General features: G+C 38.2%; 1 protein-coding gene across 1 annotated transcript in view; it reads left to right on the top strand.

The window, feature by feature from the left end:
* Window positions 1-16,087, top strand: part of bmpr1ab (bone morphogenetic protein receptor, type IAb) — a 44,789-nt gene that overhangs the window by 16,093 nt on the left and 12,609 nt on the right. The window contains 1 exon segment of the mRNA XM_048171242.1: window positions 7,629-7,870. Within this exon segment, the coding sequence (XP_048027199.1) occupies window positions 7,798-7,870 (73 nt within the window). The 5' untranslated portion in view covers window positions 7,629-7,797.

Here is a 16,087-nt window from a genome sequence, read left to right as displayed (position 1 = left end):
AATTAAAAGAAAAAAAAATCTATTGCTAACAATAAAAAATAAGTGTGCAAACTTTTGACTGGTAGTGAATGTCGGCCAACATGAATAAACATGAGTAAAAAGCAGGTAAATGGAGCAGAGGAGGACCCAAGGTACATTAATATGTACCCTCTACGTGGGTGATTGGTAGAGCAGCATGACCTCAATAGACTACGCACACCATCATCAGTGTGTTCTTGAACCCACGACTGTCTGGATAGAGCCCTGTGTCTGTTGCCACAAACCTCCGCCCTCGTTTCCTTCCTTTCAACTTTCTGCACTTTCCACTCGATTTGCTTTTTTGTAGATGCACCCACAAAAAGATTCATTTTTACCCTCCTGAACTTTTTTGGTAGAAAGTCAGATAAGTCAGTTGTACATCTAAATTCACATCTTATATCCCAATAACACCCTTTTTATATTTCCATTAGAGCGCTGTGTATCTCTTGAGGGTTGTTCAGACATAAGCTGCAGATACAAACCAAAGACAGGCTGTAAATGTGGAGAGAAACTGAAGGCAGGCAGTGAGAGGGCTGTCCTGGTTAGCAGAGCATGACTGAGATATTTGAAGAGCTGCGGCCAGCAGCGAATGATAGATAGAGGAGGGCAGAGACGGGGAGGAGGAGGACAGGAGAGAAGAAGTGCAGCAGGAGGTTTGGAAGGGGAGTGCTCTGCAGGAACGTTTCAGTATTCTTATGGTAATCCAGCCTTGGATGAGCCTCAGAAGCAGCCAAGCAAACAATGAGAGTGGAGCCAGGAAGTCTGCTCTCCCTGCTGGCCGGCGTGACTTGAGAGGCAGGCGAGGCGCTGGGCTGCCTGCAAGGAGGGGCCCCCAGGAGGGGCCAGGGAAATGCATGCCAGCACACATATCCACATACCACATTCACACAATCTACGAGTTAGAGAGCATGGTTGGCGTTGGTGAAAAGTATGTTTTTGTTGTTGTTTGCATGTGTTATGATGAGTGTGACCTGTTTTCCTGAAGACTGTATAGAAATGGATGCATTTCAGTACTAGCACAGATTTGGTGATTTGGTACTTTTGCCAATGCTTTTAAAGGTGCCCTAGAACGCTTTTTCACAAGATGTAATATAAGTCTAAGGTGTCCCTTGAATGTGTCTGTGAAGTTTCAGCTCAAAATACCCCATAGATTTTTTTTTTTATAAATTTTTTTAACTGCCTATTTTGGGGCATCATTAAATATGCGCCGATTCAGCGTGCTTCCCCTTTAAATGCTTGCGCTCCCTTCCCCCAAGCTCACGACTCTATAATACATTGCATAAACTAAGTTCACACAGCTAATATAACCCTCAAAATGGATCTTTACAAAGTGTTCGTCATGCAGCATACCGATTATGTAAGTATAGTATTTATTTGGATGTTTACATTTGATTCTGAATGAGTTTGATAGTATGCTCCGTGGCTAAAGCTAACATTACACACTGTTGGAGAGATTTATAAAGAATGAAGTTGTGTTTGTGAATTATACAGACTGCAATAATGCAGTGTTTATATACAGTGTTTAACCCATTTTAGCCCACCGGCAACTATAGTTGCCGCAGTGTATGGTTGTCATTTTCCTTTTGTAAGTTTTTTTCTAGATGTTTTCCATGTTTTATTTCTCAATGACATGCAAGAAAACATCCAAATAAAGGATTTCAAGAACAAAAAAAGGTATTCACTTCCTTCCTGTGACATGAGGCTGTCAACTTCCTACCCCTACTTCCAGGAAGCATAGTGAAGGCAAACCCTCCCAAAGAAAAGTAATTTTCATGTTAATATTAGAATTTTTTCACTGACATATATATATATATATATATATATATATATATATATACATAATCATGAGGGTCTCTAGAATCATCCAAACAAAACAAATCTTACAAAAGATCTATATGTTTTTGTATACTTAGTCAAAAGTCCAAGCGGCAACTATAGTTGCTGGTGGGCAAATGACTTGTAAGTACATATATCATGGGGAAATGGGGTATACTGTGTTTAATGAGTTAATAAATCAAGGTTATTGGTCTTGTTTAGTGCTTTTTGCTTTCATAATATTTTATATTGTTATATATTATATATTGTTATTTGTTAATTAATTTATTTTTAATTTATTTATTTTTTGTTTGTTTGTTATATGTGACCCTGGACTACAAAACCAGTCATAAGGGTCAATTTTTTAAAATTAATATTTAGACATCATCTGAAAGGTGAATATATATATAAGCTTTCCATTGATGTATGGTTTGTTATGATATGACATTTGGCCGAGACTCAACTATTTGAAAATCTGTAATCTGAAGGTGCAAAAAAATTGAAATATTGAGATGATTGCCTTAAAGTTGACCAAATGAAGTCCTTAACAATGTATATCCATTTACAAAAATAATTTTTTATATATTTACAGTAGAAAATTTACAAAATATCTTAATTGAACATGATCTTTACTTAATCCTAATGATTTTTGGCATTTAAAGAAAAAAAATCAATAATTTTGACCTATACAATGTATTGTTTGCTATTGCTACAAATATACCAGTGCAGCTTATGACTGGGTTTGTGGTCCAGGGTCACATATAGATGTAATTTTTTCTAATGAACAATGTAATTTAACATTTTAATTCACAATGCTCTGTTGGAGCAACTTAACGGCTGCACTTTGTTCTGCACTATGTTCCATCACTTTAAAACAAATGGATTTGTTGTTTGTTGTGTTTTCATATTCAAGAGATTATAAGCTAGATGCAGCTTTTTTGTGTTCGCATTGAATGTTCTTCAACTTTGATTGATCTGTTGATCTGTTAAAAGCAGTTATTTTGAGTTAGATGCATAAATGTTCTCCTCCTATTCAAATTTTACATTGAGGGGCGCATACAACATATTTGCCCACCGGCAACTATAGTTGCCGCACATTCAAACACGTTTTTTAAGAAAAAAAACAAAAACTTGGGAAAAATAAATGCAGAACATGTTCACATAGGACACTATTAACAGGACTATATGCATAAAACCATTCAGAAAAATTTGGGCACAAATGGGTTAATAATGAAAATAACAACATGACTCTGATCTCTGTGAATACAGTAAGAAACGATGGTAACTTTAACCACATTTAACAGTACATTAGCAACATGCTAACGAAACATTTAGAAAGACAATTTACAAATATCACTAAAAATATCATGATATTATGGATCATGTCAGTTATTATTGCCTCCATCTGCCATTTTTCGCTGTTGTTCTTGCTTGCTTACCTGCATAAAGTCTGTTGATTCAGACGTTGATCCAGATCCAGTTGTAATGACTGGCTTGTCTAATGCCTTTCATAATGATAATGTTGGGACCGTGGGCTGGCATATGCAAATATTGGGGGCGTACACCCCGACTGTTACGTAACAGTCGGTGTTATGTTGAGATTTGCCTGTTCTTCGGAGGTCTTTTAAACAAATGAGATTTATATAAGAAGGAGGAAACAATGGTTTTTGAGACTCACTGTATGTCATTTCCATGTACTGAACTCTTGTTATTCAACTATGGCAATGTAAATTCAATTTTCAATTCTATGGCACCTTTAAGAGTTTCTCATTACCTATGTGTTATAAATCTGTATCATATTGGTTATCTGCTGATTTTAGAGGGTTTTTTTCCCCCGCTATATTTCGATATTGGTTATTAAATTGGGTATACTCGTTTCACCTGTTTTTTCCATTTAGATTATTTTTACCATCATCGAATGCCTCTTTGATGAAGTTAATGTTAATAAAGTTAAAATATAAATATAATATATAAAGTTAATTTTTAAAAATATTAAGTAAATAGTTCATATTTAAAACAAAGTTATATCGAACGCAAATGGCGTGAAGTGACACAATGCAATGCACCAAAAGCAAAATACAACCCATTATAATCAATGATGCTGTCTACACTGGACATTGTGTTACACTAGGTTTAGTAAAAGAGGACCTATTATGCTTTTTTATATTTTCAACTTTCTTTAGTGTGTAATGTTCCTGTTTGAAAAGGGAAATTTCCGCAAAGTTACAAAGAATTATTCTCTATATCAGTAAACACAGTTTCTTAACTCCCTGAAACACCTCGAGTTTTCTTCGGGGACCATACACATCATAATATTCTTCATTTAAACAGTTCCGGCCCAAGGTATACGCAAAATAAAGGGGAGAATTGGTTGAGTTGCGTTAGTAGTGTTGTGTTGTCGCTAGGGCTTCCCGCCTTCCTTCCCCTGACTAAAGATTTTTCTATTCGACTTGTAGTCATTCACTTAAGCCATTAGTCGACTAATCACGCGTTAATATTAATTTAATTACTTAAATATACTGAGGGGCGGAATATATGCCTCATGCTCAAGGGCACGCATAAAGCTTGCCCCAAAGCTCTGGCAAAAGTAATGATTATGTATGTGTCGGATAATAGCTAGTTTATATATGTTTATTATTATAAAATAGCGTTTTAATTGTTTATTAATAAACTAGTGTTTTATGAGTCGGTGTCGGCTGCAAAGATGAAATTGACGATGCCGACACGTCATCTCTGCAGTAATGCACCTATAGAGAGATATGAACCTTTCCTATGGATTACATAACCAGAGAGTAGTTGTATTTGATTTAAAATGGTTAGTTTAAAAGTAGACATTTAAGATTTATATTTCTCATGTCTGTGAGGAAATAGCCTATACTCTGAGTTTCGGTTCATTTATGTGACACGCTGCTGTTCAGGTAGACTGAGACGGCACTGAGAAAGCGCATCCTGTTTGTTTTCTTTATTTTACAAAATAATTTTTTGTTGTTATTGTGAGTGTACACAAATAAAAGTAGACCCTTTACAGTTCAGAATGATTACTCTTATCTGTATGACAAAAAAATGGCAGTTTGAATATATTAAGAATATATTAAGCTTAAAAAATGCAAGTGATCGCACTGACGCCTCCATGCTGTGCAGTAAGCACGCTATTCTTTAGCTGCCTCCCACACTCCACACAAACACATTTATCTAGGATAATGTTAGAGCGAGCAGCCATGTAAAGTTGCTACTACTTACGTGTTTCAAATGATAAGCCATATTTGAGGTCAATGGATGATAGTTGAACGTTTGGATTTCCTGCCCGACATAATGTAATTACCACAAGGACCCGCTGTTAATGTCCCTCATGGACTGCGGGACCCCCCACCCCCATGTAAGGCTCTGGTTTTGACTACATTTTCTTTATTGTGCATCGATCAAGACCACAGACTTAACAGGATCTCAGGTGATCCCCTTAGTTGTTCATCTCACCTGACTTTCCAAAATCTGTCTGGAAGGGGAAGTTTGGCGTCTTGCTGTTAGTCTTTAATTCTATGAAATGGACTTAGCTGAAAAAACAAAGATATTCAAAGGACCTGTCAAAGCAGCATTATCTTTAGGGAAACGAGTGACACAGCTCGCTCTGTTCTTCCTCAGATTTCTGTCTCCACAGCGACTTCCCTTTCAAGCATCATATGATTGACGACTGTGGGAATGCCTTCCCAGAAACCACATGCCATGCCTCAGTGATTTGCTATAAGGTGTGGTCATTCTATATGGTGGCTACAGTTGCTGTACCTTTACCCCCATCTCTCTGGTCTTTCATCCATTCAAAGGAAATTAATGAGGAGCTTTGCTCTGAAAGAATGCTCAGTGAGACTATAAATTATGCAATTTAGCTGCACAACCATTTGCTTTCTGATTTAATAGTGGTCTATCTGCTGCAGAGATTCACTTTGTGCCAGTTTTCAAACTCTGTTATTGATATTAAGCTGTGTTCCTCTGCACATTCACATTTGTAGTAATTCTAGTAATTCTTAACTTGAGAAAATTGATTTTCCAAACAATGTCTTTGTGATTTAGATTGGAAATTATTTCTTTTTGAATATAAAGTGTTTTTTTTAAATTATTATTATTATTATTATTATTACTTTATTTAATATTGTTTGTGTGCTGTGACTGTGGTGGGGAGCCTCATGATAGGATTGTTCTTTCTCTGTCAGCACACTTCCTGTCCTCAGGCCCCAAAGTTTTCCACACTGACTAGTCCTGGCATGTTTTTACCAGTCTTTGGCCTTTATCTCACCCAAGGCGAAACTACAAAGTGATTCTGGTTATTTAAAGGTACACTATGTAACTTTTGTCCCTCTAGCCAAATGCATGTATTTTGCGGAAAAACATGTGCTTTGGCTCTGTGTGACTGTGCAGATTAATATGGTTATCCTACTACTCAGAAAATATGAACTACTAGGCTTAAGCGATATAACCAGTTAAGATGGAAAGGATCTCGTGCTGACTAGCTAAAGATGTTACTGTAGCTATACCCATTAATAGACATGGTACTTCCTTGAAAATAAATTCCAGCACATTGCTACGACCATAATGAAATGAGCCTTCACAAAATAATGCTTTACAATGAACTCTGTTAGAGAGCTACATATGGCAATTTACCTGTTCAATAAAATACCTTATTAAACTGTTGAGTAATAAAAATGCCATCTCTGCATCGCTTTTACAACATTTCAAATCCCTCAGTTCTCACCATCTCCGAAAAGAAAAGCCAATGCAGATTCTTGTTTTATTACAAGCTCTGTCGCATTCTATTTTTGCAAGCTGTAGCTCCTCTGTAAAACGGGCGATTCCCTGGAGGTTTGAGATTTAGCTGAGATTTAGCTGAGATTTAGAGATTTTTTTTTTGTTTTATTTGTTTGTTTTCTTGTTTGCTAAAAAAAAGCCATTGTATACAATAAGTTAATTGTACTGCCTATGAACTGCCTTTTAACAGAGATGGGTTAAGTTGTTAAAACCTGTTGCAGGTCCTATCTCTCCATCCCATGCCCTGTGGTCCTGTGTGGAGAGGGATCCAGTCTGTCTTAAGGGGTCCCTGTAAGCCAGAGGAGCCCCGCCTTTTGTTTCCCCATTACCCAGGAGTCAGGGAAGTGTGAAAAGTAGGGCGCAGGTCGGGGCTCTTTGTCCCCCTCGGCCAAATGAAAAGTGACAGACACCGGCCCCCTCTCTGTGCCTGTTAATTCAGGCCCCCAGTCCCGCAGAGCCTCTGGGAGCCACTAATTGCATCGAGACAAGCAGGAGCTAAGAGAGAGCAGACACATTATGTTATTAACGCTGGACAGAACCCAACACCAGCCATTTGAACGGGACACTCCTCATTTTGTTCCAAACCTGTATGACACAAAAGAAGATATTTTGAGGAGTGTTGGTAACAGTCCTGATGACCATTGGCTTCCACTATATGGACAAAGCATCACTTGAGACATTTTCTCAAAATATCATCTTTTGTTTTCCACTGAAGAAAGTCAGTCATATGGGTTTTGAACAAAATGAGTGTTGGTAAATGATGAAAAAATTTTGGGGTGAACTATCTCTTTAAGCAGCCTTCCAGATTTCCAGAGCTGCCATTCCACATCTACGTTCTGATACAGGGTCAGGGGTCACGCTCTCACAAGTCATGGTGCTAAGGTGGAAGTGCAAAGGAATTTGAATACCACCTCTCTTGCTTTCTGGCACTAAGGAAGGAAACATGTCACAATGGTCGAGCTGAAATATTAATAAGTGTTCCTCTCTCTTCATTACAGGGTCTTAAACCGGAGGAGGCTGTAAAGAGGCCTTGAAGTCTTCATCACACTCGCAAACTCTTCATCAGTCTACTCGCGTTCATCGCTAACTGGTCACTTCATTGTCTCAAAAGTGGCAGAGAACGGCACAACCAAGACAGCCTTACAGTTTTGCAACTAAGCCAACATCATGAAAAGCACTTCCATGGTCGTCGTATTTGCCGTTTTGGGAGCTACCGTCCTCCTCTCGCTGCCGGCTGAGGGTAAGCCAGTTTGATTTTTGTCTGCACTTGACTAGTGTTGTCAAATGTACCTACTTCAATACTTCAAAATGTGACTCTTTTGAAGCGACGGTCATTGTAGCCAATCACAGACATATCTGATGAGTGCGTGAACACAATGGCCAATCAGAGGTGTTTACGAATCCACTCAACAGCCCTCAAAGCGTCACATTTTTAACATTTGTACCGAAGTCGGTACTTTTGACAACACTACACTTGACCATTGCTTACTTCTCAGTGGACCATACAGATGCTTGGCAGTAGATGCAGTGTGTCTGTTTTGAATCCCAAACCCCTATAGCAAACAAAAATGAAAGGATCATCTGTTTTGTTTCATCTAGATGCACAATAGAAATGCAGCAGCAATTTATAATACAAAGCAGACTGAAGCAGCAGGAGAATTGATTTCGTAGTATTTGGATGATACCCAGTGTTTGCAGAAGCATCACTGCCTGTTTTAATGGATGGTGGCCTTTAAAAACATAGCAGGATAATGGCCTCGCTTTTTATTCTCATCAGGCCCAGAAAGCACAGAACCCGTCTCTTCACATTTGCGATGCATTAGCAAACAAACACTTTCTGCCAAGATATTCATCTGAATTACATTATTAAATTTTATTGATTTGATGCCCTTCTGATCTTCTCTCATATGGGTTGACAGTAATGGAGACTTTGTCTCCGTTTCAGGTAAATGCAGACATGAGGGACTGCACACTTCTTTTCTCTCAAATGACTCACATTATCAGAATGTAATGGCCCCCGTTAGAGACTGTTGTGTGGCATTCATGTAGTCTTTAGGTAGTTCATTCTCTCATTTAGCAGTGATTGTATTGGACACAATACACATCTTTGGGTGTGTGGAGAGACCATTGGGGTCACATTTGGCTGTGCATAGAAACAATGGATTGGGTGACTGGTTTGAAATTGTGAGTGTGTTTATATGTTAAGGAGAGGAATGGGGAAGAGGGTGTCAATGAGCAAGACTGTAAATGTGTGTTTTAGTGTGTTAATGTAGGCAGTTGCAGTTGTAGGGTGAATGGAATTAGTGTTTGAGCAAAGCACACAAACATTTTCTATGATCTATTTTAGAAAAAAAAAAATTGGTTTAGATATGGTATGTTAGGTTGATGAATGATAAAATAAGGTAGGTGTGTGTGTGGGGGGGGGGGGGGGGTACACATACCATTAAAAGTTTGGGATGATAATATTTTTTTGTTTTCGAAAGAAGTCTCTTATGTTCTTATTCTTTACAAGGCTACATTTATTTGATCAAAAATATAGTAAAATAGTAATATTGTTCAAATAAAATTAATTTTGAACAAAAAAAGTTACATAGTGTACCTTTAATCAGAGTTTTTGGTGCATGTCAAGACAGACAAATGGTATACACCGTCTAAAGATACTTGATGCTTATCAATAGCTGAAAGCTTAACAAGTAAGCCAAAATATTCAATAAATAAAGATGTTGATGTGTAAAACTTCGTCAGTGACGGATGCAGTTCTGTTGAGAACTGTGCCACGTTCTTTGTATATTTGTGGGCACAGATTCCATGTGAACCTAGCTATGAGTCAAAGTACACTTTGTTACGTAATATTTTGTTATACAGTCAACAAGATTTCCAGGCTACAAAACAACACTCAGCAATTTTGCAGTGGTCCACCCTTGTTGCTTAAAAACAGTAGATTCATTGTTTACATTTGACTCTTGAGTATCTCAGAGTTGCCCGATGATGTCATGAGGTCTTACTATCTGTTTCTGTTTAGTTCTTTGAAGTTTATTTTTCTAAGTGCCTTTCTATTTCAGGGAATGATATCTTGCAGTCATAAACGCTGTCTATTCTTGGCAACATGAAAGCCATGGGAGAGAGCTTTTTCCTCCTATCAAGAATTAGAGTTATGCCTCTACGGAGTCTGTTAGGAACAAAACAGATCGAAAGAGATTAAGAAGTTTAAATTACTATGTCAAAGCTCACAACCCCATTACCTCCTTTTAGAGTTAAGCTCATAATATTGTATACAAAAGGAAATGACCAAGGCAATTTGAAGTCTCTTGGGTGGGAATGCATTTTAGAAAATAAATTTCAGTCTTTTGTTTGGTACAACAGTTTAAAAGTTGTTTTTGTTCATTGCACTGACACAGTTTTAACCTTACAATTGTTTGGGGTGGTCACTGTCTGCTTGTTAGGCTCTTTAAATATATTCTTCGTTCTGCTGTTCCCCTCCCTGTACAGAAACAAAAGAAGAAATGGGTGCTGGCAGCAATTTCTCTCACTCGTAAAGTCAACCAGAGCCTTTAAAACAAAGGGTAACTACCCTCGGTCATTGCAAAGGTTCCTGTTAAATGGTGAGGGAGACTGGAGTGCCAATGAGAACAAGACAGGGTGAGAGTTGAACTGCAAATAAATGCTGCTGAGCGTGTTTTGTTGTTTTATGTTTTTTTTTTTCTTGGTGAAAGCTGATCTGAGGGCAGGTCAGCTTCTGACATGGAACAATCTCTCCTGACTGCATATGGCGGCATGTTCTTCTGAGAAATGTCATGTCATTCAACACATTTAACCCAGGCTTTCAATCCTGGAACTAATAAACGAACTATGGAATTTTCTGCTTTCAGTGGTGAAGGTGAAGTTGAGCACTTATAGTTGAGCCTCATAGGACAGGAAAACTGGCAGCAGGAAGATCTAGTTACTCGACTGTGAGGAAACCCAAGTAGGCTAAAATATAACAATCAAATTGAGGCATTTTTATTTATACAGCAAATTCTCAGAGATTGTGGTGATATTGAGCTCACTAGATTTGTTCTATATCTTTAGTTTGGTTTAGTCCCCCCCCCATAGCTCTTTCCCTGGGATCCTCAGTTCAGACAAAAATGAAATTTCTGTCATTAATTAATCACCCTCATATCGTTCCAAACCTGCAAGACCTTCGTTCCTCTTCGGAACACTGTTTAAGATATTTTTGATGAAATCCGAGAGGATTTTCTATCTCCCATAGAAAGCAACGAAATTACCACATTCAAGGTCCAAAGTAGTAAAGACATTGTTAAAATAGTCAACGTGACTACAGTAGTTCAACCTTAATATTATGAAGCGACGAGAATACTTTTTGTGCCTAAAAACAAAACAAAAATAACGACTTTATTCAACAATTTCTTCTCTGCCCTGTCAGACCACGCATTTGACACAGTGACCGCAGTTCAGCGTTTCTGTGTTTACGTCCAAACGCTGTCTCAGTATTGGCCGGCTCCAGCGTCAGCATCACACGCATGCGTCGTAGTGCTCACATTAACAGCTTGGCCAATACTGAGCCGGTGTTCGTGACGTAAACAAGGAAGCCTGCACTGTTCACTGTGTCAACTGCGTATGAAAACAGGTCAAATTGTTAAAGAAAGTAGTTATTTTTGTTTTGTTTTTTGTGCACAAAAAGTATTCTTGTCACTTCATAACATTGAGGTTGTACCACTGTAGTCACATAGACTAGTTTAACGATGTCTTGACCTTGAATGTGGTAATTTCGTTGCTTTTTATGGGAGATAAATAAAAATAAAAAAACTCAGTATTTGATCAAAAATATCTTAATTTGTGTTTTGAAGATGAAAAAAGGTCTTACGGTTTTGGAACGGCATAAGTTAATTTTGGGCGAGCTAACCCTTTAAAGGTGCCCTAGAATTAAATATTGAATTTATATTGGCATAGTTGAATAACAAGAGTTCAGTACATGGAAAAGACATACACTGAGTTTCAAACTCCATTGTTTCCTCCTTCTTATATAAATCTCATTTGTTTAAAAGACCTCCGGAAAACAGGCGGATCTCAACATAACACCGACTGTTAAGTAACAGTCGGGGTGTACGCCCCCAATATGTGCATATGCCAGCTCATGATCGAGACATTAGACAAGGGCAGCCAGTATTAACGTCTGGATCTGTGCACAGCTGAATCATCAGACTAGGTAAGCAAGCAAGGACAATAGCGAAAATGGCAGATGGAGCAATAATAACTGACGTGATCCATGATAACATGATATTTTTAGTGATATTTGTGAATTGTCTTTCTAAATGTTTCGTTAGCATGTTGCTAATGTACTGTTAAATGTGGTTACCATCGTTTATTACTGTATTCACGGAGACAAGAGAGCCGTCACTATTTTCATTTTTAAACACTTGCAGTCTGTATAATGCATAAACACAACTTCATTCTTTATAAATCTCTCCAACAGTGTGTAATGTTAGCTTTAGCCACGCAGCATAGCCTCAAACTCATTCAGAATCAAATGTAATACATCGAAATAAATACTGTACTCACATGATCCGATGTATGCATGCAGCATGCATGACGAACATCTTGTAAAGATCCATTTTGAGGGTTATGTTAGCTGTGTAAACTGTTTATGCTGTTCAAGGCAAGCGCGAGTTCCGGGGGCGGGGGAGCACGAGAATTAAAGGGGCCGCAACCTATATATCGGTGCATAGTTAATGATGCCCCAAAATAGGCAGTTAAAAAATGAATTAAAAAAAAATCTGTGGGGTATTTTGAGCTGAAACTTCACAGACACATTCAGGGGACACCTTAGACTTATATTACATATTTTAAAAATGAAGTTCTAGGGCACCTTTAAATATTTAGCAAATCTTAAAATGTGATGCCTAAATTTACTTGTAGCATTTCATACAATTTTTTTAAATTTTATTTTTGTAAATTTATTGGTTGATGGCCACAACATGCTTATTAATATTAGTTTTGAATAAGTCACTTACTTCAGTGTTCCTGTGCCCTCATTTCCCATCCTGCACTGCTATACCATGCTGGGCCGCCCGGCCAGGCCCTACTACAGGAAGCTTGTTGAGTCTATTGTCGGAGCTGTGAGTTTCCCTTACACTTCAACTATTTCCTGTATTGCGCTGGTTGACAGGTAACAAACTAAATATGCCAAATGCGTGCTGCTCTTCAGGAAATAACCATTACCGTCTGACAATGAAGGCCTGTGCTGGTGTGTGTGACTGTGCCTTTGCTTGTTTTTGTGGACAACAGGTTCTGAAGCATTTGAACAGAGGACTATATTGAGCTTCTGTACGATGACATGCATGCACTCTAGCGAGCATATGTTCAGCGGTGCGGCTCAGGGGCCTGTTAAAGGCGGTCTGAACTCTCACTTTTACAGCTTGCTGTTGGGTACTTGGCTCTAGAGGTGTCTCCAAGCCCATTAGAGCTTTTCTTTCATAAAGGCAGCCAACTTTATTGGTCTGTGTCAGGCAGGCCGTTGTTTTCCACATGTTCCCTTTTTTTCTTTCCCCTCATTCCATTTTTAACAAGCTGGTGTTCAAATGGTGCTGGATTATTACGTGTTGGGGGATTTGGCCCTGAAATGGGAGCCCATGTGATAATTATAATGATCATTATTAAAGAGATGAAAGTAAATAAATAATAATGGCAGGTTCAGGTTAACGGCCACTTAAAGCTTAAAGTCGTTCCTGCCAGCCCACAACCTACAGCCTGGCCTTTCCACATTGTTCGGTTACTTTTCGTTTTACAGATTTTAATGAATAACTGGTGTAGGAATTTAATAATAAATGTCTCTAATATTTAAGCCTTTCACAGAAGGGCAAACCTCCTACGTGTCGTCCCTCAAGGAGACATGATTCACATGTTATTTTGATGTATCTAATGGATACCCAGTGATGTATTTTGGAACCAGGACATCTTGGAGGATTTTTGTGTTTTTATTTACCCTCTCCTACGTTTCTGCTGCAGACACTGTGAGACTGTCATGAGGACTAGTGTCTTGATTATAGGCTTGTGAGCCAAACGCCCTCGTAGAGACTTGGCTGGCTTGTTGCATCATTTCCTGTTAAGCCTTACTGCAGTGCTAAGAAATAATAGCTACAACTCAGAACACATGGAGACTGATCTGTTTTACGTGTCATTTGTCCACAAAGTGTGCTATATTTCAGTCTGTACTTTTAAAATTTACTTACAGAACAGCTTCTTTGCAATCTTTCTGTAACTTTTGTACTTTAGAAACCAGAAGCAGCTAGCATAGCCTGTTCATCAAGGTGTGAGATCTGTGAAGTACTCATATTCTCTGCTCACCTCTTGACCAGCCTCCCATTACAGCTTCAATAGTGACTCTGAGCTGCCTACTTTACCCTTTGCTTTAATAGGGTCAAACCACAGATGTTTACCCTGGAGTTAAAGCCTCAGCTACTGCTTCATCTTACGCTGATCAATGTCATGAGTAGGCCCTAAAAAGTATGTGGACACTTATACCATATTACAAAAAAAGTGATTGCATTATAGAAATCAAAACAAGTGGCCATTTTTTTTAAAAAAAGATTTATAGCACACTTATCAGTCAAGAAGACATTTCACAAAATAAAGTTAGATTTCAAAATATAGATTTATTATTCAAAATTGAGACAAAAAGTCTTAGACACTTTCTGGTTGTCAAGTTTTGTGGAACCGTCAATATGATGAACTATGCTGGTGGTTATTCTGTTAGGACGCCTTTTTGAACTTGAGGGAAACTGACTGGAAAACATCCATGAAGAATGACCTTGAGACCACAAAAGAAGTTATTTTGAAGAATATTTCAGCTGTTTCTGTCCATATAATTAGTCAGTGGGGTCAAAAACAACTTTGGTTCCCACAGACTTTTATTGTAAAATATTCTTTTGTGTTCCACAGAAGAAAATCATACAGGTTTGGAATAACATGAGAGTGTGTAAATGATGGCAGAATTGTACTTTTTAGGTGAACAAAAAAAAAAAAAAGTTGCTCAGAAAAGGTAGTTTGTGGAGAATCATACTTTTTCCTTGTATATGCCACTTAGTTTGTTTTTCATGCAATGACATTCAGACAATTTTAAGCGTGACTTAAAGGATTAGTTCACTTCGGAATTCAAATTTCCTAATAATTTGCTCACCCCCATGTCATACAAGATATTTATGTCTTTCCACCGTAAAAAAGAAATTATGGTTTTTGAGGACAACATTCCAGGATTTTTCTCCATATAGTGGACTTCAACAGCTACCAACGGGTTGATGGTCTAAATTGCAGTTTCAACACAGCTTCAAAGTGCTCAAATAAGGGTCTTATCTAGCGAAACAATTAGTCATTTTCTAAAAAAAAAAAAAAAATAAAAATTATATACTTTTTAACCACAAATGTTCATCTTGCACTGTGATGCACCATGCATTATGTAATAACGTTGTAAAGGTCACGCATGACGTAGGCGGAAGTACCATGGTAGGGCGAAAAACTCCATCTTCATTTTCTCCTCCAACTTCAAAATCGTCCGACATCGTTGTTTTTTTTTTTGTTTTTTTGGGGTTTTTTTGTAAAAGCTGTTTAACTTAGTCTTTGCACATTCACTTTGTAAACACTTGCTCAGTACTTCTGCCTACATCACGTATGACCTTTCCAATGCGATTGCGTAATACATGGCATATTGCAGAGCTAGTGCAAAACAAGCATTTTTGGTTAAAAAAAAAAATATAATTTTTATTTATTACTTTTTTAAATTAGTGATCATTTCGCTAGATAAGACTCTTATTCCTCGGCTGGTATCATGTAGAGCCCTTTGAAGCTGCATTCAAACTGCAGTTTGGACCTTCAACCCGTTGGTAGCTGTTGAAGTCCACTATATGGAGAAAAATCCTGGAATGTTTTCCTCAAAAACCTTAATTTCTTTTCGACTGAAGAAAGACAGACATAAACATCTTGGATGACATGGGGGTGAGTAAATTATCAGGAAATTTGAATTCTGAAGTGAACTAATCCTTTAAATGTACAAATACGTTTGGGCCTACTGTGATAAACTACAAGCTGCTTTACCCGTCTACACCATGAGATTGCTGATTGGCTTCACCTGTTGCTTGGGGCTTGTGAGCGTGCTCCACAGCACCTACTTTGATTAAACGTGTAACCGTAGAGTCCTGTGTATATGTTTTGGGCCGACTGTATGGAAAATGGAGTTGAAGTGTCTCTTTAAGAGGCTGGCACTGGGTCTGAGCTGAGCAGCCTACAGGCTGGGAGAATGCGGTCAGCAGGACTCATTACTGCCTGAGTACTGCCAGACCTCAGACTCCACGGTGACGGCGAGCCACAATCAAGCACACATGTAGGAGCACGGCGATGCTCTGTAGATCCTTCACTCCAAGCCAAGGAAAAACGCAGAGAGGGGGAAAGTGAGCAAATGTATTCA

The sequence above is a fragment of the Megalobrama amblycephala genome, linkage group LG20 (assembly GCF_018812025.1).
Source record: "Megalobrama amblycephala isolate DHTTF-2021 linkage group LG20, ASM1881202v1, whole genome shotgun sequence".
Lineage (NCBI taxonomy): Eukaryota > Metazoa > Chordata > Actinopteri > Cypriniformes > Xenocyprididae > Megalobrama > Megalobrama amblycephala.
Note: the sequence above shows the minus strand (reverse complement) of the source record. Positions and strands in the feature narration are given on the sequence as shown.